The 22,841-nt window shown below is 38.9% G+C and overlaps 1 protein-coding gene across 11 annotated transcripts in view; it reads right to left on the bottom strand.

Annotated features, from left to right (window-relative positions):
- Positions 1 to 22,841, bottom strand: part of SSBP2 (single stranded DNA binding protein 2) — a 152,837-nt gene that overhangs the window by 16,742 nt on the left and 113,254 nt on the right. For 9 of the 11 annotated variants that reach the window (XM_061369290.1, XM_061369285.1, XM_061369287.1 and 6 more), the window contains 6 exons: positions 18,379 to 18,427; positions 16,369 to 16,404; positions 10,586 to 10,640; positions 7,342 to 7,412; positions 5,876 to 5,954; positions 2,862 to 2,890 (listed from right to left, as the gene is read on the bottom strand). In XM_061369290.1, coding sequence (XP_061225274.1) covers positions 2,862 to 2,890; positions 5,876 to 5,954; positions 7,342 to 7,412; positions 10,586 to 10,640; positions 16,369 to 16,404; positions 18,379 to 18,427 — 319 coding nt within the window. The remainder of the gene's footprint in view (positions 1 to 2,861; positions 2,891 to 5,875; positions 5,955 to 7,341; positions 7,413 to 10,585; positions 10,641 to 16,368; positions 16,405 to 18,378; positions 18,428 to 22,841) is intronic. The other 2 variants (XM_061369294.1, XM_061369295.1) reach the window with 1 other exon arrangement.

The following is a 22,841-nucleotide window of genomic DNA, read 5'->3' as shown; positions in this document are numbered from 1 at the left end:
GCACAGTCAGGGAAATTGGGGAGTGAAGTCACGAACGTAAGCATGAAACATTTACGTCTATCACAGTTCTTTTTCTTTTGATCCAGAAAATGGAATGCAATATTGCTGTTGAGATTTTACTTATACAAATGCAAATCTGGTATGTCATAATAAATTCAACACAAACCTAGTGCAGTCAATGGGCAAGCTAACAAAATGTGACTCCACGTAGTGAACTTGATCAAAATGACCAAATCATAATGGCTGTAACAATCCTAAGTGAATTTGTTCTCTTTTTCTTCTGTAACCTCAATTATAATCCTGTATGCTACATCTGTTAGCACAAAGATTTCTTAAAAAAAAAAACATATATAAAAAACCCAAACGAAAGAGGTATTTTGAACTTTGAAAATACCTGCATGCAGTCTTCATTTAGTATAACTAAATCTGCAATAGGTCAAACTTAGAATGAAAAATTGGAAACATTAAAGAAAGATAAAGTCCCCTTCATTCCTTGGCACTTCCCTTAGAACTACAAAGGCTCTCTGTACTGGCACTTGAAAGATGCACACTGGAGTGCTCACTGAATAGAAAAGGGGATGGGATAGTTAGGACTTCTGCATGCTCCTCTTTCACTGTATTCCCCTGAGGGAAGATGACCATTCTCAGTCTGAATGGCCAACTGTGTGTATGAGTTCATCTTGGTGTATTTATTTTCATTTATAGGTTAAATAAAAAAATAATTACACAAGTGACATGCAAACATAACTTGTTTATTAGCATCTGAAATGCAGCTTCTAACGTTGGGTCAAAACCCTTGACCCAAGCCTTTTGTTTTCTTTAGCCTAGTTCACTGCTTCTCAAACTGATCCCCAGATCTCCAGAAATCACTGGGCAACACGTCCATCAAAGGCAAGTAAAAGCTTAACTAGATGATTAACATCAGACAATTAAGTCTGCTATTCAGTGAAGTTAGTACTGCAGATATTTTGGGATCCACAGCTTGAAAAATGTTGAAAATACTGCTTTGGTTCAGCCACAGCTACTGTACCTTAAGTGGGAATTAATTTAGGGAAGTCTGGTTGCCTGTATTATGCAAAAGGTCATACTATACAGTTTCGGTCCCTTCTTGCCTTAAAATGTATGAATATAAAGTTTAAAACTCACTGAGGCCTTGTCACATTTATTTTATGTGATGCACATTTTTGTTCATTCCTGGGGGATTTGCCCCTCTTTTATCTTGCTGTGCATAGTGTAAAGCCTTGAAATTCTGCAGTTGCTGGAGCACACCACCCCCAAAGGTTCAAATTCCTGACATAAACACTCTGCAGCAACTCCTCTGGGCTGGTTTTATGGCCACTATGGGGTCTAGCCTTGTAGCACTAGCTGGGTTTCTCCAAAGCAAGAATGTCTTTGATGCCTGTACAAATTCTATGGGCACTTCAAGTATCACTAGTTATTAATGTTTATTTAATATGCATCATTTCAGCTCATTTACTTCCCCCATCTCAATCTACTTCATAAAACCTTAATGTTTTGATGTTCAGCCAATTACAATAAAATCTTCCCTAGAAAAAAAAAACAAACTCTGAAATCTGTGCGATTCTACCAACACTGGGTTGATTTTCCTAATCTCTTGGGAATGTATCATCTGCTCTTCTAATACACATTTTACTCCAGTGATGCCCTGTGCCTGGACTTGAGCATCACTCTGCAAGCAACTTTACTGAACAATGCCCATCACTGGGACAGCATTTTTCTTTTAGTAATTTGAAAAAGGCATGCATCAAACATGATTTCCATGAGTTATTTATTAAGGTTAACAAATTACAAGGCTTCCAGATAAATTTGGATCCAAGTTTTCAGAGCTCCTGATTATTTGTGTTAGCACATAGGCTGATAATAGTGAGTTGAACACAGGCTGTTACAAATAACCCTATGGCAAGCTAATGGAAATGTTTTGGGGTTTTGCCTTAAAAAATGCTGCAGTTTGCAATAAAGATACTGAAGAAAAGATACGAGTATTGATTTAAAAAATGCTGTATGGTTATAAACTGATTGGAGGCTTTTATTGAATCCATCACTGCACATCTAAGCACAGCACAACTAAGGAACACTGTCATTTCAATCCATCATTTTGCAGAGGCTGAAAATGTTACAGATAAAAAAATGTACAAAAATACAGGATCACTCCCTCATAGGAGCAGCAATGGCCTTGGACACATCCTGCATGCAGCTATTAAAAAGTATTATGCAGATATTAAAAGGTCACTTCATCAATACCAAATAAGCTCATTAATTCCTACATTAGTAATCACATATGTAGTAGTATGTGACACATTCAAGCACAGTACTACTTTCATTGATGCAAAACCCCTTCAAGTTAAATTCACATTGATTTCCAACTATTTAATGGTTATGCTGTCAAAATAGTACTTCTTCTGAAACTACTTCTTAGTCTAGATTTTAGGAACTTATATTAATGATTAAGATTGCTTTACAGAAGTGACAAAAGCAATCCTGCAGTACATAAATGTAACATGCTAATGACATTTTCCCAAATTTACATTTAAATAGAATTGATTATTAGAACTACATTCGTCTTATCAGTATGGAAGATTATAACATGATCAATCAGATTATGAACTGGACATAATTAATCACATTCATTAATACACATTATTAAGCAGTAGGGAATAGGTCTACTTATACTCCCCATTTATTATGTTATTGAATTTTCAATTAATACTGATGCTGTCTGCATAGCTTCCAAAGAGCTGACAAGGAGAAAATGAAGATACATAACAAAAAGCACTATAACAAAGAAAATACGTATAAGATGAAACATTCTAAAAATTCCAAATATTTGATTAGATACTTACTTTGGAAATACTGTCCATGTCTCCTGAGCCTTAAATTAAAACAGACGTTTTTTTCAATTAGTTTTAAGCTGAAGGTAATCTAAGAATTTTTTGTTCCATAGTAAATATATAGTGCCACAGCAATACTTATCATAAATAACCAATACTTAACAAACATAACCAATCGTACATCATCTCAATTCCTTCCTAATGTCTCTCTTAGTGAAAGTTTACAGTCAATATTGAACTATGTTAGCCCTTTCTCTATGAACATACCGAAAAATTAAAAACCAATAAGGAAACACTTCTGATCTGTATCTGTTATTTGGATGGCATCCTTTCAGGATGAGAGAGCCAGCACAACTCTAGAAACCAGGGTACAGGTAATGCAATTCATTTGTGGTATTATCCACCAAGGGACATGTTGCATTAGCTGTATTAAGAAAAAAAAAAAAAAAAGGCAACTAACTAGTAAAAACTGGTGTTCCTGGGGACAAAAAAAAAAGAAAAAAAAAGACCACTATTATCACTAAGGTCAGCTAGGACAGTTTAATCAATGTCTTTGCTTGCAGAAGCATAAGCCTACTGCTGAAATTGGCTGGAATGACTTCAGATTTTGATTCATTACAAACCCTGATTATGACCGTATCTTTCAGAAGAAAGCAGATGATCTTGAGGACCAGAGTAAAAGAAATAAAACAAAATTAAATATAACGAGTGCAAGACTATTGAATATTTTTCACATGCTGTAGCTCTCACTCTGGTACAGCAAAGAAGAAATAAACTTTAGGATGAATGTATCAAAAAAAGCATTTTTAGCATCAACAGACAGTAAACAGTTCTGGTCACCTATTTTCAGGAAAGGCATATTCTACAGGAGCACTGAATACAAACCCAGAAGAGTATCAGGGAAATCAATCAAGAAAATGGGAGCTGTGGAAGAAGACTGAAATAGCTTACTATACTTAGCCAGGCAAATTAAGGCTGAGAAGGAATATGATTTCTCTACATAAATACATCAGATACATAAATGTTGTGAAGAGCTATCTTGTCACAGCCCAAAGGATAGATTTTGGTGGAAATCAGGAAAAGACTTCTATCTAAACATCACAGCTATGAATAGATACCCAACAGAAAGGTTATTGTCAAAGTTGGAGAAGTTCAAGATGGACCTTGACCAATTTATCCATCTGATTATGAGACACAGCTGCCTACTGCAGCATGGAAGTGAATGCAGAGGATCCCTTCCAGCCCTCTTCTCCTTAAAGAACTCACATTCTAATTTAGATATGAAGTTACCCCTAGAAAACAGTCATCATTAATTTGAGTAAGCACTTCATCTCTTTCCCTGGAGAAAATAACCAAGCTAATGCTTAGATGCCTGTAAAAACCTTCCATAACAGTTTCAATTTAGTTTATTTTCTTTTAGCCAAAAATAATTTTGAGGCTGTAGAAACGTGACAGAAAAAGATGCTGTTACCTTTTACACAATTTTTAATTTCTTTGAGTGTAACGTGCATCATTTTTAATTAAAGCAACAACCAATGTTAGGATTGTAATATGTACAGAAAGGCTGTAAAATCACCAGGTGTCCTTATGCACAGTAATCTAGGAATTCTGGGGACATGCTTTCCTAGAAAAAAAGATAATTCTATTAGGAGACAGATGCGTACTGCTAAATTTTAGTTGTTCAGAACATGTCTGCTAAATAAGGTTTGATAGCTGTTTTTTTCTCAACCTGCCATAGCCTCTTCAGATTTTTCCCTTTGTCCTACCAGTCTGTATTTCCTGTCTCACAACCTCCAGCTTTTGGGCGGTGAGTGACAGATCTCCACCCACCATGGAAGTATGAACTTAAACCATGTGGAGTTTAGGTTGGTCCATGACTATGCTTGGAAAGTGACAGAGCTTTTCTCTGGGGATAACAGCAAGGGGAGCACCAGCAGCTTGGCTTCTGCCTGCCTGACCTGTGTTTAGCTTGCTTGGGTTTCTCCCCATAAAGAAAAACACTGCTCAGCAGGGTGTTGCTGGTGCCTCTTGTGGGAGGCACAAGAGAACACTGCTGGTGGACCAGGGGGATAGAAGAGAATCTGAAGAACTTCACAGCCTGAAGTTCCACTCTGTAGCCTGCATGACTGGCACCCCTTGGTGCAGATGGGAGTGAAGAGTACAACACAAGAACTCTATTCAGGGCTGTTTCTCTCGTGTTAGGGTAGGAGCAGAAATAAAATCAGAGTATTTATTTACCTTGCAAGCATGGAAGAGGAAGGAGTAAGTGCAATTTATTTAGCTGTACTTGCTTCTTAAAATCTCTTTCAAACATCTATCAGGCTTCCAGCAAAGAGTAAGAGAAGAGAGTTTGCTAGGACAGTCAGGAGATAAAGCAGTGTATATTCTGCACAGTTGTGCAAGGCTTCTCCCCTAGATACAAGTACTTCCAAAATCACAGTGCAAAGCCGAGCAGTACACTGTTCCTGCTCCCTCTGCATGCTTTGACCAGAACTTATGTTCTTTTGGATACATGAAAATTGGCAACTGTCTGAAGCTGCTAGTGGGTACAGAGTAATAAACTTAACAGACATATGGCTAAGTATGGAACAAATGATGATATCTAAATGTTGGAATAAAACCAGCTTAATAGATACATCAAAATATGTAATAACTTACTTCCAGGTAATTTATAAGAAAGTGCATCAGCATTTCACAATGACACCTCCCTAAGATTTTCAAAGAGGAACAGAGGTAAATAAAAATAGTCCTTAAGCCTTCACCTCTAAATTACTGTCATGGTATGCTTTCAGACTGCTTTTCATTAACTGCATCAAAACTATACTCTCTAACAGTATTTTTCTTCCAGAGGTGCCAACTCGTCTTCTTAAAAGAGTATCTTAATACTTCTCACTAATGTATATACAGCTTTTTCAGGTTTTAAAAGCTTTTTATACACAGTCTTTGACATAACTCAGAGAATTGGTCACAGAAAATGGCACTAGTCATAGAAAATTCACAATGCTTGTAATATTTACTATCATTACCTAATGATCCATTCATATGATGTGAATCCATTCCACCCAGTCCACTCATAGGTCCGTCTGACCCTGGCCCCATTGGAAACTATAAAATGACCAGACATTAAAAACTGATATTACTGTACAGTTTCTTGTAGATAATCTAATAAAAAGAAAATATTTGTCAGGATAAAGTAACAAAAATAAAACAAAGAAAAAAGAACACCAACAAAAAAAACCAAACAAACCAAACACCAAAAACCAACCAACCAAAAAAAAAACCCACAAAAAGCCAACCCCACCAAAAAAAAAGTGAAGGAAAAATGCACAGTCCTACGTCTGAATGCGCAAGTCAAATTAAAGTATTTCATGTGAAGACTGCCAAAACATTGTTTCTTTTAACTTTTTCCAGTATTACCTTCATGAAACTCTCACCTCTCTGTGGGCTGGAATATAGTTAGGAATAATTTATTATTTACTTTGACACCTTGGGTATGACTTTCAAACCTGCTGGTGCTGATCTAGCTGTACTCTTACTGGGGTTACAGGAAACTTTTATGATTCCCTTCAATGAACTAAGTAAGTGATTAATTAACAGCTTTCAAGGCCCACCTTATACTGACAGTTGGACTACTCTGCATTACCTTTGTGGAGTTTCTGACCAATGTTAGATATTAAATTTTATTCTACAAATACTTAATGACATTAACATCATAGAAAAACCAAATAGAATACACTGTGTTATGATACAGAAATATCTAAATAACTGTATTTTTAGGTCTTACTGGCTTTTTTTTTTTTTCTTCTCCAAAAGGCCCATAATGTGGATCATGATTAAACTAAATGTGGTTGTAATCAAGAGAAATACAATAAAATTAAAGCCATAGAGAAAGATCAAGGAAGATTCAAGTTCTACCTGAGAATCCAGATTTTGGAAGCACTAGAATTGCTGAAATTTAGGCTAAATAGTCAGAAGTTAACTAGTTCATTAAGCAAATATTTAAATGTTATCAATAGGTTTCATTCTTAACATCCCATTTAGACAAACAGGGAAGTTGGTTTCATCTCAGAGGCATCCATATTGTCCTCTTTCACAGAAGAGGAGGTCAACATAATACTTAAGTCATTTTCTCCTCCCTTTTCAAGGATACTTCTATTTGAACAGAAGTTTGAATCATGTTGAAACTAATGCTTACTGGCAGCTCCTAGGATGATGTTCTACCACACCAAGGTCTATTGCATCACAGACATCCCCAAAATCCACATGCAGAGCTTCTAAGGTCTTTTCTATGTAGAATATGCTCCAATCTTTATGTTGCATGTATTGACATGATTTGGGAAGCATAAAAGTGTACATGGTGATGGGAAGCAACTGAAATGTCACCCATAAAAAATATAAACATAGTATTAATGATATGTGATGGAAACATCGTGTTTGGATTAAAAAAAAAAAAAGCTGCATAATTCAAAGATGTAACTAAAGTCATATTTACATTAGGTCTGTTGGGTCCAGGTGGTACTGCATTCATTAACGTGTACATGTTGTCTCCAGAGTTGGTTGAATCTGTAATAAGAGATTACTTTAAGTGCTAATATGTACCTTTCAATAAAACTACTCACCTAATACATATCCTGTCATTTTGTTCATATTATTTCTGTGCCTGAATCACTGATACGCAGTGGCGATATAATAAATTTCATTCCTTTTCTATCTACTGCTACCACACAACAGAGCTATAAAAAGAAATAATTACAATGGTCCCTAAGTGACTACATCTAGACTCTAGTTTTATGCATGGACTGTTAAAAGGTTTATAAATCACCATGTAGCTATAACTGTTTAATTCCATAAACCCCTTTTTCCTGGAGTTCTGAATTACTTCACACATTGTCAATTCTCTCTATAGAACAGAAGTTTCTTATCAATACTTATTGCAATTCGTTTTGCATCTGTAAAAAAATGATTAAGTAGCTTCTCATTATACAGACTTAGGATAGCACATGAAAAATTTTTATTTTCATCCATCTCATTCTATTTGATTTTGGATATACCTAACTGTTCAGTGGAACACCATGCAAAGATCGTGACTCCAAGGCCAGCTTTAATGTATCTTAATGGTACAGCATGGTGCAATGCTTCAAAAAAACCTCTTTAAGTCCAAAACCAACAAAACCATCCTGGCACAGGATGGTGCTGAAGCTAGTAAATTCTGCCAAGAGTTTCACCTGGCCTTGCCAAATGCTGACACACCTATATTCCATCTCAATCCCTCTTCTGCAATAAATGCACATGAACATTCAGATGGAGCAACTCCAGAGTTGAAATGCAGGAGACAACCCAGCTAGCTCTGTGGTTGAACTTTCTTACCAATGCCTAAGAACCATTAGACACAGATTACTCATTCTGATTTCCAGCTTATCCCCAGTGCTAACACACACACACAACATCTTAAGACCTTTCATAAATATTTGTATGAAAGAGAAGGCAAAGAATGCAGCAGATGGTAGACAATTATGCAAAACCTTCCCCAAAGGAACTTCCCAAGAGATAGGTCATGTAATGGGAAGGTTTACTGAGAGGAGAATGAAAACAAGAAAGTCTAACTACACCCCTAAGGGGACAGCATGATTTAAAAAAATACAAGAAACTCTGAAAAACCAGCACCACTGTAGTACCTACAAAAAGAATAAAGAATAGCTTAGTACTCTGCACCTGGATCCTATGAAAGACCATTACACCTCTTTGAATCAGAGTTTTGAGATTACAAATACAAACAAAACCCACTGCTGAGCTGTAATTCATTTTCAAAGAGAAGGTTATGGAGGAATTTTCGAATTAGAAACAGTAAAAGCAAGAAAGCTGAGCCCACCAAAATGTGTTGGAAGAGGGAATGCAGCCTGACCTCCTGTAAGAATGTATTTGTATGTACTCTGGGAAGTTAAAATCAAGGGTTTTGTCTATTTCTTAACCCTTCTCAGAGAAGTTTTCTAAGCATTAGTTCACCTTGGTGAATAAATAATTCCATTATATAACAGAGCACTATGTATCACTAGAACATTTAATACGCTGTTAGCAGAAGTGGGGGTTGAACAAAAAGCTTTTAGCCTGAAGTTATCAAAGTAAGACTGGCATACAAAAGTTATTTTTAATGTTCAATGACGTAGGCAAGAAAGTTCTTCCACCATCAGATCCCTAAGATTCCTCATGTTCTTCTGGCTCATGTTGAAGTACATAGGGGCTGATTGGGTCATGGAAACGTTTGGAGCTGGTTTGTCTCAGAAGCAAAGACCATGGCAAAACTCTCAGGTGGTCAGTTTCTAAATGTTTTCAAACTTTCAAAAGCAGAACCTCAAAACATCCTTGAGTCTCTGACTGAAAGTGGGAAAAACTGTCAGCAGAAGCTTCATTTAAGTAGCACACAGACACTCTAACATCTACCATAACTGCAGAGCTGAGGAAGCGCATGCTGTCCGTAAGCTTGTTTTATGTTAAAAGGGACTCTGACTTTTAAATGCCAGCTTGCACTAATTACCTTTTTCACTAATGATATGAACAAGGAACCCTATACTTCATCTTAGGTTGCATTATTCTAAAGCCCTGTAATTGTATTTAATGAAGATGTTACACTGCTGCAAGAAGTTTTCATAGTTACTTAAGAAAATCCTCTACCCTTTTGTGCTGTAGAGGACAGCATGAACATGTATGACACAAGGACTGAGGATGCTGTAACATCACTGAGGTGAACGGTGGACCTCTTAGGTGGTGAAAGTGAGTTAACAAAGGCAGATACAGGCCAAAAGGAGTAGCTACTGAATACTGATATTACACAAGGAGTAGCTACAAAAGGAGTAGCTATTGAATACTGATGTTACACAAGATGCAATTGCATCTTGCATTTTCACAGGATTCTGTCCATGGGAAGGACAGCATCCTCCACATTCTGCAGTTCCACCTTGGTACTAGAATCTTTGCACAACACTGATGGAGGGCAATACTTATATCTAGCTGACCACCCATTAAGCCTTGAGAAGCTGGCTAACCATCCCAAATCCTCCCATCCTCCTCCTTGTTTCCTCAAACCTTGGTTGGAATGTGGCTGATCTTTTGCCTGGCCAAAATCTCCATGTGGTCCAAGTTTCAAGATACAAGACAATTCACTTAGGGGAAAAAAAGGAAGTTGAAGTTCTGGGAACAGACCACTGGTAGTACATGATGATGGCTCCTCTGGGGCCTTACTCCTCTATTGCAAGACATAGGAGAGCAACCTGTCCATCACGACCCTCCTGTCAGTCAGATGACATAGCTGCAGGATGCAGCACATCACTCAAGAGCCACATGTTGGTCAGGTATATCCCATAGCATAATAAAGAAAAGTTTCACAAGATTCAGAAATCCCCTGATTTCCAAACTGGTGGAACTGTCACAAAGAACATAAATAAAGGCAAATAAAGACTCTGTCTTCTTTTGTTTTTAACTTGCTATTGCTGAAACTGCAATTTTGATCAAAAGCCAGAGTAATTAATTGCTCTGAACTGCTGATACAATGCTCTGTGTCTGCAACAGAGGAGGGAGAGAAAAAGAGTGAAAGCAAAGACAAAAAACTCATACAGAAAGCATAAAACCAGTAACTTATCATTAGCTGATTCTTCATCAAAATCAAACTCTGAAAAATAATTTGTGTGCTTCCTAAAATCCTTTACAGTTACTTTTTATTATTTTGGAGTATATTTCAGTACCTGCAGGACTAGGCATGATAGGTGTTCCTGGTGGCCCTCCACCCCCTGGAGGACCCTAGAGAGAGCAGAGAATGTCAGTTGGAAGAAAAAGGTACTGCAATAAAAACTGAACACGGTACAAATGAAAAGAAAAACAAAAAAGTACCATGAATGTCATGAATTAAATTTGTAAAAACATGCACATTTTCTGTTAAGCTAGTGAAACATCTCATCACAGTTTAAGACAAGGTAATCGGTCAGCAAGCTCCAGCAGAGTTTTCTGATGTACGTAGGTATACATACCCAAGAATATCCATTAGTCAATAACTCTGTGTCATGCTGTGAGTCAGATGAGAGGAATACTTGGAAGAGGGCCTAAGACAATTATAGTTCTCTCAACCTGTTTTCATTACCAGTGCTTTTTCAGCTGACATTTCTGTTTTGTTGTACTCTGTTCATGGTCAGTGGTAGAGAAAGTAATGTTTGCTAAGCAGAAAATGTGGAGGTGTCCCATGGGGCCAGAAGAACCTAATCACCTTAAGAATCACCTTTTTAAGGCAGACTTGGTACCTTGATGCTGTTGGCATCTAAATTCTGTCTGTACAACACCCTACAATTTTTAAAATAACATCTGTATAAAACATTTCTTCTCAAAGTACTAACAAATGGATTAAAAAATTCAGAATAATGATGGATATAATCATATTACTTGCCCAGACTGCCAACTCAAGGATAAAAAAAACAAACAAACCAACCCATCAAAGAACATCTATTTTCTTAGTTTCAGGTATTTCTGTGTTACAAATCTGCTTATGACTAAAAGTTGTACATAAACTGTTTTGGTTGTTAAACAAGTGTTTTAAGCTTCTTTAAGAATTTCTACAATAATATTATTCTAACTATCCTAATCACTTAGGAAGAACAGAACCATAGCGTATTGCTTCCTCTGTTTGAGATTCACTAATATTTTTAAGTAATATGAAAACCTAACAAATTCCAGGTAAAAATGTCTGTGTCAATAGAATACAATAAATACAGACTTTCCATTATAAAAAATACACAGATAGTTAGCAAAATTTGTTTTTACTGCCATACTATTATTCTTTTAATCATTTTTGTTATAATTTAAAATAGCAGATACAATATTCCAGACAAGAATATTTTTTCAGTTGCATTGAATATAAAGGTTTAGCTGTTCCTGTCTGCTTACAAGAACATTGCTGAGATTTGCTATAATTCACTGAAGTATTTTGGTAGGTTCTAAGCAAGGTCACTGAGTATCTTATAGAGCATGCTAGAACAAGGACTTGCTCCACCACAACACCCACAGATCAGCCTATAAAAATCAAGGTATAAACATAACTTCATTTCATACTGCCAGCAACCACATTGCTTTTTACCCCTCCCAAATTAGAACTGAATCAGAAACGTATGTGTTAGGATCTGGCTTGGCAAAACTGTCTGAAAGGCCTACTCAGCCCTCAGCAAGAATTTCCATCATTGCTGCTGCAGAGCAACAGATTCCAAAGAAACCTTTGGATCACATATAAGACCTTTCAGGCATCACAGAAGTGTCAGACATTTTGTCTGTATACTTGAGCACTAAGCTCAATGACTTTTTTTTTTAGGTTCATATATATTTTTCAGCATAACATAAAAAAGTGTAGAAAGTACTAACTGTTCATTTATTAGAAAAGTTACTTATGCTCACTACTGACTTTTGCACCTGATGTTAACTTTGCACTTACTGTCATTGCTTGTGTGTTTCCTGCTCTCAGAAAGCCTCTTGGTATCAACTACTTTCACCCTTAGAATATATTTGTATCTGATGGAATTATTTCTCAAAAACTGACAAGCTAAGCAGACTGAGCCCTCAAAGTGTGTAGGTTCCAGATCTCAAATCCTTTGGCTAAAAGGTTGCTTTAAAAGCTTCCCAGCCTTAGAAGAGTACATGAGGAGTACAAATAATCCAAGTACAACAGTACAACAACAATAAAGAGCCTATAAGGATAAACACAGTTAATCTTTTGGGATAGAGACAAAAAACAGTACTATATACTACACAAAAAACTTTTTGTTGATAGGTGAAGTGTTGAGAGGGTTAGCATTTTGTTTTCTTTTGAATGATAGCTCAATGCTGGACCTACTATAAACTTTTAACAACTTATTTCTGAAGTACAGACTAAGAAGTTGCTGGTCCGATAAAGAAGGGGAAGGGCAGTTTTGGTAGGAGGCTTGCGAGACTGGTCAAGGAAGCTTTAAACTAGATGTGTTGGGGGAGGGGGGCATCATTCCATCCCAACACTCCCAGTCAGTTGCCAGCACCTATAATAAATGCTTGGACCAATGCAGAGATATCCCGGCTGCTCCAGCCAATGAGCCGGCTTCATTGGGAGCTCGCTCAGATGCCTCTATACAAATGCCCGTAAGCATGGATAACAAACAAGAGGAATTAGAGATGTGTGCTCGTCTACAGGGGTATGACATTATAGGCATCACAGAAACATGGTGGGATGGCTCCTATGACTGGAGTGTTGAAATGGAAGGTTACAGACTCTTTATAAAAGACAGGCATGGCAGACGCAGAGGGGGAGTTGCCCTTTATGTTAGGGATAGGCTGGAGAGTATGGAACTCTGTCTGGGGACAGGTGAGCAGATAACAGAGAGCTTGTGGGTCAGGGTTAAAGGGAAAACAGCGCTGGGAGACATTTCTGTGAGGATATGTTATAGACCACCTGATCAAGAGGAATCTGTGGATGAAGCAGTCCATAGGCAGATAGGAAAAGCCTCACTCTCACAGGTTCTCATGGGTGACTTCAACCACCCTGACATCTGTTGGAATGACGGTACGGCCCGGCACAAGCAATCCAGGAGGTTCCTCGATTGTGTGGAAGACAACTTCCTTCTGCAAGTAATAGAGGAGCCGACAAGGAGAGGTGCCATGCTTGACCTTGTGCTCACCAACAGGGCAGGGCTCGTTGGAAATGTGGCACTGCAGGGCAGCCTTGGATGCAACGAGATGGTTGAATTTGAGATCCTTAGGACAGTGAGAAGAGCGTGCAGCAAGCTCACTGCCCTAGACGTCAAAAGAGCAGACTTTGGCCTCTTCAGGAACCTTCTTAGTAAGGTTCCATGCAGTATAGCCCTAGAGGGCAGGGGGACTCAAGACTCTTGGTTGGTCTTCAAGGATCGCCTGCTACAAGCTCAGGACTGTTGCATCCCAACCAGAAGGAAGTGCAGCAGGAGGGCCAGGAGACCTCCTTGGATGGATAAGGAGCTCCTGAGGAAAATTAAAATGAAAAAAGAGCTTTATAGAAAGTGGAAGCAAGGAAAGGCAGCCTGGGAAGAGTACAGGGTTATTGTCCAGGAAGCTAGAGACCAGGTTAGGAAAGCTAAGGCCCAGTTAGAATTAAACTTGGCTAGGGATATTAAGGATAACAGGAAGGGATTCTACAGGTACATAGCAAATAAAAAACAGACTAGGGAGAACGTAGGCCCCCTCAGGAAGCTCTTGGGTGAACTAGCTACACAGGATTTGCAGAAAGCTGAGGTTCGGAATGACTTCTTTGCCTCGGTCTTCTCTAGCAAAGGCTCTGACCGCACCACCCAGGTCTTGGAAGGCAGATGCAGGGACTGTGAGAATGAAGACCTTGGGCCCACTGTAGGAGAGGAATTGGTTCGAGACCATCCTAAAAATCTGAACGTGCCCAAGTCCATGGGTCCTGATGAAATCCATCCGCGGGTCCTGAAGAAGCTGGCAAACGAAGTGGCTAAGCCGCTGGCCATCATATTTGAAAAATCATGGCAGTCAGCTGAAGTTCCTGAAGACTGGAAAAAGGGAAATATAACCCCCATTTTCAAGAAGGGGAAAATGGATGACCGGGGGAATTACAGACCAGTCAGTCTCACCTCTGTGACTGGCAAAATCTTGGAGCAGATTCTCCTGGAAGGCATGCTAAGGCACATGAAAATCAACAAGGTGCTTGGTGACAGCCAGCATGGCTTCACCAAGGGGAAATCCTGCCTGACCAATTTGGTGGCCTTCTATGATGGAGCTACAGAACTGATGGACAGTGGTAAAGCAGCTGATGTCATCTACCTGGATTTGTGTAAAGCGTTCAACACTGTCCCACACGACATCCTTTTCTCTAAATTGGAGAGACATCAATTTGATGAATGGACCACTCGGTGGATAAAGAACTGGTTGGATGGCCGCACACAAAGAGTTGTGGTCAATGGCTCAATGTGTGGCTGGAGACCAGTAACGAGCGCTGTCCCTCAGGGATTGGTGCTGGGACCGGTCTTGTTTAACATCTTTGTCACTGACATGGACAGTGGGATTGAGTGCGCCCTCAGCAAGTTTGCCGATGACACCAAGCTGTGTGGGTCGGTTGATCCGCTGGAGGGAAGGAATGCCATCCACAGGGACCTTGACACGCTTGTGAGGTGGGCTGATGCCAACCTGATGAAGTTTTAACCATGCCAAGTGCAAGGTCCTACACCTGGGTCGGAGCAATCCCAGACACAGCTACAGGTTGGGCAAAGAAGAGATTCAGAGCAGCCCTGCGGAGAAGGACTTGGGGGTGCTGGTCGATGAGAAAATGAACATGAGCAAGCAGTGTGCGCTTGCAGTCCAGAAAGCCAGCCGTATCCTGGGCTGCATCAAAAGGGACATGACCAGCAGGTCGAAGGAGGTGATCCTGCCCCTTTATTCTGCTCTTGTGAGACCTCACCTGGAGTATTGCATACAGTTCTGGTGTCCTCAACATAAAAAGGACATGGAGCTGTTGGAACAAGTCCAGAGGAAGGCCACGAGAATGATCAGGGGACTGGAGTGCCTCCCATATGAAGATCGGCTTAGAAAGTTGGGGCTGTTCGGCCTGGAGAAGAGAAGACTGCATGGAGACCTCATAGCAGCCTTCCAGTATCTGAAGGGCGCATATAGGCATGCTGGGGATGGACTTTTCATTAGGGACTGTAGTGGCAGGACAAGGGGTAATGTGTTACAACTTAAAACAGGGGAAGTTTAGATTGGTTATAAGGAGGAAATTCTTTCCTGTTAGGGTGGTGAGGCACTGGAATAGGTTGTCCAGGGAGGTCGTGAATGCTTCATCCATGGCAGTGTTCAAGGCCAGGCTGGATGAGGCCTTGGGTAATATGGTTTAGAGCGAGGTGTCCCTGCCCATGGCAGGGGGGTTGGAACTTGATCTTAAGGTCCTTTCCAACCCTAACTATTTTATGATTCTAAGAAAAAAACGATACCAACTAATCCATACTAAGTTAAGACAGTATCCGTGGAATGAAGCCAGACGATGGAGAAAAAAAAGAATTTGGAAGTCTTTAGAACTTAAAATAACTTTAGAAGTTAATTATAAATACATAAATTTCCTTTAAAATGTGAGCTACAAGGACACATAGGTATATCTTTACGGAGATAAAAGCTCATTCTAAATTTTCAAATTTTTTTTTCTGAAAAAGTTCAGAAACCCATGCACAATATTGTGATATTGAAGAAACTGGATTTTTTTTTGTCCCTTATTATTAAGGCAATATATTTTATTGGATATATAAGTGTTCACTGAAGTAAAACAGCACTCAGGGCAATTCTGATCAGACTGGTAATGATTTCACTAATAAACATCAACATATGCACCACAGATGGCATAAAAAACCTAAGTACGTATCAGATGTTCAGTTCTCAACCAATACAAAAGGGTTCTTCTTAACATTTGCACAGCTGTGTCTTTATCTAATAAAATGTAACATGCATTATAATAAGCAAACACACACATGAGTGTACTTACTACATAGTTCCCAGGAGATGCTGAAGAGTACGGTATCTGTAATATCAACAGAAACAAACCAGTAATTTCCTCTCCAGTGACATGGAGTCCATATATACATTTATGTGTAGCTGTACGTTATTCATATTTGTTTAATTTGTTTCAAAGACACAGTTAAGGATAATGTAAAAATGTTACTGTTGTCAAAAAAGCCCCTCATCTTTTAAACAACTTGTCCTTATAAGTAGCTTCAAGTCAACTATCAGTACAGACACAAACCAAATTTAATATCCAGTATTTCAAATAAAAATATTTCCATTTAAGATTACTATGCCCTGGTAGCCAGTCAAATGAAAATAATACAAATAACATAATTTACATATTTAAATGTCTGTAGGCTGAGGTCTCATATCTGCTCTCCGTGAGGCATGCATTGTTAACAGCCAGCATCACTTTTTAAAGATACCAAGTTACAAGCTCTAGTACCAATCTAGTTCTTGCATCTACTGCGATAGTCTTCTTATTCTTAGTGTGGGAGCCACAGTAAGGTCTGTAAAGATCTTCAGTCTATAGTAAAAGGTTAAGCTATAGGATTAAGCTATAATGTTATTAAGGTAATATAATTCATAAGGTTTGTAAAATTATGAAGCACATACTTGCATTTAAGTCAAGAGGAGCGTGTACTGAATTTGTATGTTCTTATGTATACTTGATATTGATTAAAACCTTGACCTCAAAGGAAAAACAACTTTCACCCTAAAAGATACTAGTTTTATTTCTTTGCCACCTACTTCTTCTTTTTTTTTTTTTTTTTTAAATTAAAGGACAGTATTTTATTTTAATTTCAAACTCAGTTATGGTATTTGTTACAGAGGATATCAGGAGAAATCCAGTTGCATAAGAATAATCTGATTTTTTTCATCATGATGACCTTTGCAATTATACTTTCTAAAAGAGCAAGGACCAACACTATTATATAGGGTAAGAATTAAGCAACTGCACTGACAAAATATAGAATTATTTTGCAGCATCACCATCTTGCATGATGGTAGAGAGCTTGCCAGACGGCTCAGTCTTATAAATACATCTATTACTAAACTTCTTTATTAATTTCACAGAATCAAAGCATTTCAGCTAGCCTAACATCCATTTTAGTTGAGTACATGCAGAAGAAAACTGAGGAAGAGTTTCAGCTGTTTTTTTTTAATCACACCCCCCCCCCCCCCCTCAGCTGTCAATAGTAGAATTAAATAATCAAAATTGAGAACAAGGCTAGAAAGAACCAGGCTAGTTTGTTAGGCCATACCCATCTTATCCAACTGAAAGTGCTAAAGGATGTCACATTTTAATACTAATGATGTATGATCACAGAATGAAAACTTTACCTTTGTGTTTTCTGAAGAAAATCCAGACCATTGTTATTCATGTGGGATGCCTCACTGACCCCTTCTTCCTTCAAGCTGTTATTAGACTACCTCATTTTGTAGTTGTTGCCATGAAATTCAATAGAGTGCACTGCTTTTTACAAAAACCATGGAGAAATGGCTGATTTATTGCAAGGAATTGCTCTGTGCTTCTGTATTCCCAGCTTTAGAGCAGCAAAATGTGCTTTTGTTATGTAAAATATGTGAGCACACATTGAGCTGTGTCTTTAAAAGCTGTGATTTCTGTAGATCTTGCTGGGCAGATAGTATTGACCTAATTCATCTTAGTGGCACTAAAGAAAAGAAAAATGTATTTTGAATATACCCCAGGATAACTTTTGTGTTATGGAAGTGCTGTAACTGATGTGAAGATGCAGAGCTATTGTTGATTATGTACACAGCTGGATATTTGCAGGTCAATGAGCGCTCTGTTCAGATGTGCTCTACACTGTACCTGCTCTGCACTAGGGTGCACTAGGGTTACAGGAATATAAAGCATGCAGTATCCTGTTTGTTGAATGAACTGGAAGCTTTTTCCTGGGGTACTGATGTGAAATACTTCCTTAAATATAAGATCATGTCTAACACATTTTAAGTATTTACTTACAGAGTTGGCATTGGTTGGGTTTGGCCAAGGTCTACCACCCCCAGGACCCCTGTAACAGAAGATGAAAGATGAGACACAGAACAATCCCCATCTTCTAACCAGCTCTTAAGGAAGCAAATAAAAACGATCTGTTTCCAGAGTAAGGAAGGATAGCTTTTTCAAAATAAAGTGTTTTTGTTTATAAACCATAACTACACCAAGTCATAATGCTGTAGCAAAATTCCCAGTGTTGCGCTACTATTATCATTTAATCAGTTTATGAGTTGATGAAAGATAATTTATTTATTGTTACAACCCTGCCACTCACATTTAAAGACACTTTATTTCTGACCCATTCTGGTATGTCTTTGCTTTTCAGGACAGGACCTGCCAGAATGGCACCATAAGGAGCTCTTCTCCAATAGCCACACTGCCAGAGGCTGCAATGGAGATGGCACAGTTTTGCATTGGTCCCAAACACTTGCAAATTTAGGAAGTGCCAGACATTCCCCTTTTATATTCTCAATGCGAAAACAATTTGAAAGACATTGTGAATGTGTGTTTCTTCAAGTGTTTTCCTTCTGCTCACAGAGAATTTAACTCTGTGTTACATATATGCAACATGTTAATATGGCACAGAAGTTTTGGAAAGGGTAAAAAACAAGTTCCTAAACTCTTGTAAGTTCTCACAGTTTTTTTCCTTGCACTCTGTTAACCTTTTCTAAAATATCTGGAAGAAGAATCACACAGTCCATGAAAGTCTGTTTATAGTAGAGGCAAAGGCAGAAAGGTACTAAAATAGCAGTATAATTTCAGGCGTAGGAACAGTACTCTTGCTTAGATAATTAAATACCTTCCTGAAGAACTGAAGATGAATGCATTTATTCAGTATAGTTTTAGAATACTGCAAGTATGGCAAGGTTTTATTAGTGAAAGCGATGGTAGTACATTATATATGTTTTGAGAAAACTTGTATTTTAAAATAAACCACATTAAATCGCATTCCTATAACCTCATGAATACATGTCAGTTTGTACATACTTTGAACACGTTTAGAAATGTATCTAAAAACGGTTTGCTACTTGACTAACGCAACAGAAGTCACAGAAACACAAAATATATCCTACAGCAGTCAAAATGGAAATTTTTAACATCCTTGTTACATTTGACCCAAGTGGCATACACATGATGAAGTGGCATCTCACTAGCAAGAGGGACAGGTGTTTTCACAGGCACAAAAGCCTTTTGATAAAGACAGCTCTGAGGGATACTAAAGACAGTGAAGGGAAAAAAGGAGGAGCCATGCAGATAGAGGACTTTTTTCACATCTCTTCCTGTTATTTTAAATTTTCCACTCTTAGCTGAGCTCAGAAAAAATAGTTTGATGGTTAGGCTTCATCTTTTAACAGCCCCTTATGAGGGATCCAAGCCTTATGGGAGGTAAAATCTCCATGTTTACAGTCGTAACATCGCATAATTATTCCTGAGATCATTAAGAGCTTGTAGTTATTTATAAATAAGGCAAAATCACTTTTTTAAGGGCCCTGACAACTCAAGAGGCAGAGCAGATGACAAAACTTTTACACTTAGAATGGCATTTTGGCCCCATTAGCTTTAGAAAAGCAACATTAGCCATCACAGCTTTCCAGACATAGGAGAGTGATTTAAATATAGAGAACAAAGCAGGCTTTATTAACGAGTTCAGGAAGTTTTCTATCTTTTTTAAAGTCTTGTAAAACTAAAACCTATTAAGTAGATAAGTTGCCTGAGGGATTTAATATTGTATCCTGTTCTTTTTTTTATTACATTGCTGATGAAACCATAAAGAAATTAACAATTTCAAAACAATCAAGTAAACTAAATCAAACAATCAACTAAACTAAATCAAGTGAAAACTTATTTATTTCCACTGATTTTGCTTTTGGAATGCCTTTTCTGCCTTATTTATTTGGAGAAAAGGGAGGTGAAGCAACCCTTGTGCTCATGGAGACTTCAACCACCCCTATATCTGTTAGAGGGTCAACACAGCAAGGCACCAGCCGTCCAGAAGGTTCCTAGAATGTGTTGGTGACAGCTTGCTATTCCAAGTGATAGAGGAAACAAGGAGGAGGGGGGCCTATGTTGGACCTTATCCTCACATAGGAAGGGCTGCTGGGGAATGTGATGGTCCAAGGCAGCCTTGGCTGTAGCGACCATGAGATGGTAGAGTTCAAGATCCTCAGGGGAGTGTGAGAAGAGCATGCAGCAAGCTCACTGCCCTGGACTTCAAGAGAACAGACTTTGGCCTCTTCAGGAGCCTACTTAGTAAGGTTCCATGGGATATAGCCCTGGAGGGAAAAGAGGCCCAAGAAAGCTCATTGACATTCAAGGATCACCTCCTCTGAGCTCAGGAGCGTTGAATCCCAACAAAGAAGTTGGGCAAGAACACCAGGAGGCCTCCATGGAGAAACAAGGAGGTCCTGGACAAATTCCAAAATAAAAACAAGGCCTACAGAGGGTGGAAACAGCAACAGGTAGCCTGGGAGGAATATGGAGAAACAGTCAGAGGAGCCAGGGATCAGGTTAGGAAGGCTAAAGCCATGACACAACTCAATCAGCCAAGGATGTCAAGGGCAACTCAAAAAGCTTCTATAGGTATATTGGTGATAAACCTTAAGATTAGGGAAAATGTGGGCCCTCTCCAGAAGGAAACAGGAGACCTGGTCACCCGGGATGTGGAGAACGCTGTGGTACTCAAAGACTTTTTGCCTCAGTCTTTGTTTGCAAGAGCTACAGCCACACTGCCCCAGTCACAGAAGGCACTGGGAGAATGAAAAACCAGATGCTGTAAGAGAAGATCAGGTTTGAGAACATCTAAGGAACCTGAAGGTGCACAAGTCTATGGGACCTGATGACATTCATCCATAGGTTGTGAGGGAACTGGCAGATGAAGTGGCTACGCTACTATCCATCCTGAGAAGTTGTGTCAGTCTGGTGAAGTTCCTGTTGACTGGAAACGTAACCCCCATTTTTAAAAGCAAAAAAAAAAAAAAAAAAAAGAGACCTAGGGAACTGAAGGCTGGTCATTTGGTGCCCAGCAAGATCATGGAGCAGATCCTCCTGGAAACTATACTAAGGGACATGGACAGTAATGGGGTGATTGGTGACAACCAACATGGCTTCATTCAGGGCAGATCATGCCTGACAAATTTGGTGGCCACGGGTTGCATCATTGATGGATGAAGGAAGAGCAAATGATGTCACCTAGCCAGAACTGTGCAAAGCATTTGACACTGTCCGCAGGACATCCTTGCCTCTAAACTGGAGAGACACAAATTTGATGGATGGACCACTCCAAGGATAAGGAATCAGCTGGATGGTTGCACTCAAAAAAGTTGTGGTTGACGTCTTGATGTCCAAGTGGAAACCAGTGATAAGTATTCATCAGAGGTCTGTTGCACCTCTGCTCTGGGGACAAGCTGAGGGAGCTGGGCTTCTTCAGCCTGGAGAAGAGAAAGCTCCTTAAGGGGAGACCTTAGAACAGCTGCCAGTGCCCGAAGGGGCTGCAAGAAGCCTCAAGAGGGGCTTTTGACAAGGGCCTGTAGGGACAGGACAAGGGGAATGGCTTTAACCTGACAGAAGTGAGACTGAGATGAGCTCTTAGGCAGAAGTTCTTCCCTGTGAGGCTGCTGAGGCCCTGGCACAGGTTGCCCAGAGAAGCTGTGGCTACCCCATCCCTGACAGTGCTCAAGGCCAGGTTGGATGGGGCTTGGAGCAACCTGCTCTAGTGGAAGGTGTCCTTGCCATGGCAGGGTGTTGAACTGGATGAGCTTTAAGATCCCTTCCATCCCAAAACATTCTATGAAATCAGGAATATTTCTACTAACACTGGAAGTCTGTTCTAACCCCAAAACCTTGAACTTGTTTGTGTGACATTAACACAAATATATCTAGTGAAAGCATCAAATGGAAAATAGTTGTGACGATAGTACAGATTACTCTGAGCTACCAAAATATTAAAATGATGACTGAGATATATGATTGAGTTAAGCCAGAGTGATATGGAAATTTAGGCAGGCCTTATGAGGAGGCTGGCAAACACCTTTCACCTAAAAAGCTGTTGGAATTTGAAAAATTACTGGAAGTCATGGACAGCTGTAAGTATAGACTTAGAAAACACTGTCACAGATTCTGCTGGAAACCCATATGGTTTTTGTAGAGCTAAACAGTATTAGCTTATAAAACACACATTTAAAAAAGCTACCTGTGTATTTTTTTCAATGCAATGCAAACCAGGGGCTTTGCTTTTTATTAAATATTTAATTTGGATGCATTGACAGTGTCATAAAACATTATTATGAATGTACCAATTTCAAAATGGAGTGATTTATGAAATAGCTATCACTATGACTAATTGCAGCTGCATTTTATCCTTAAACTTAGTCCTATACTGCTGATCCTAGTTCTTGAAAAATAAAATCTGAAGTTGCAGTTTCCCAAGGGGC

The sequence above is a fragment of the Neopsephotus bourkii genome, unplaced genomic scaffold (assembly GCF_033783945.1).
Source record: "Neopsephotus bourkii isolate Nb327-2 ecotype Australia unplaced genomic scaffold, CSIRO-AGI_Nbou_v1 NB_1491, whole genome shotgun sequence".
Classification (NCBI taxonomy): domain Eukaryota; kingdom Metazoa; phylum Chordata; class Aves; order Psittaciformes; family Psittacidae; genus Neopsephotus; species Neopsephotus bourkii.
This window is presented reverse-complemented; position numbering and strand designations above follow the sequence as displayed.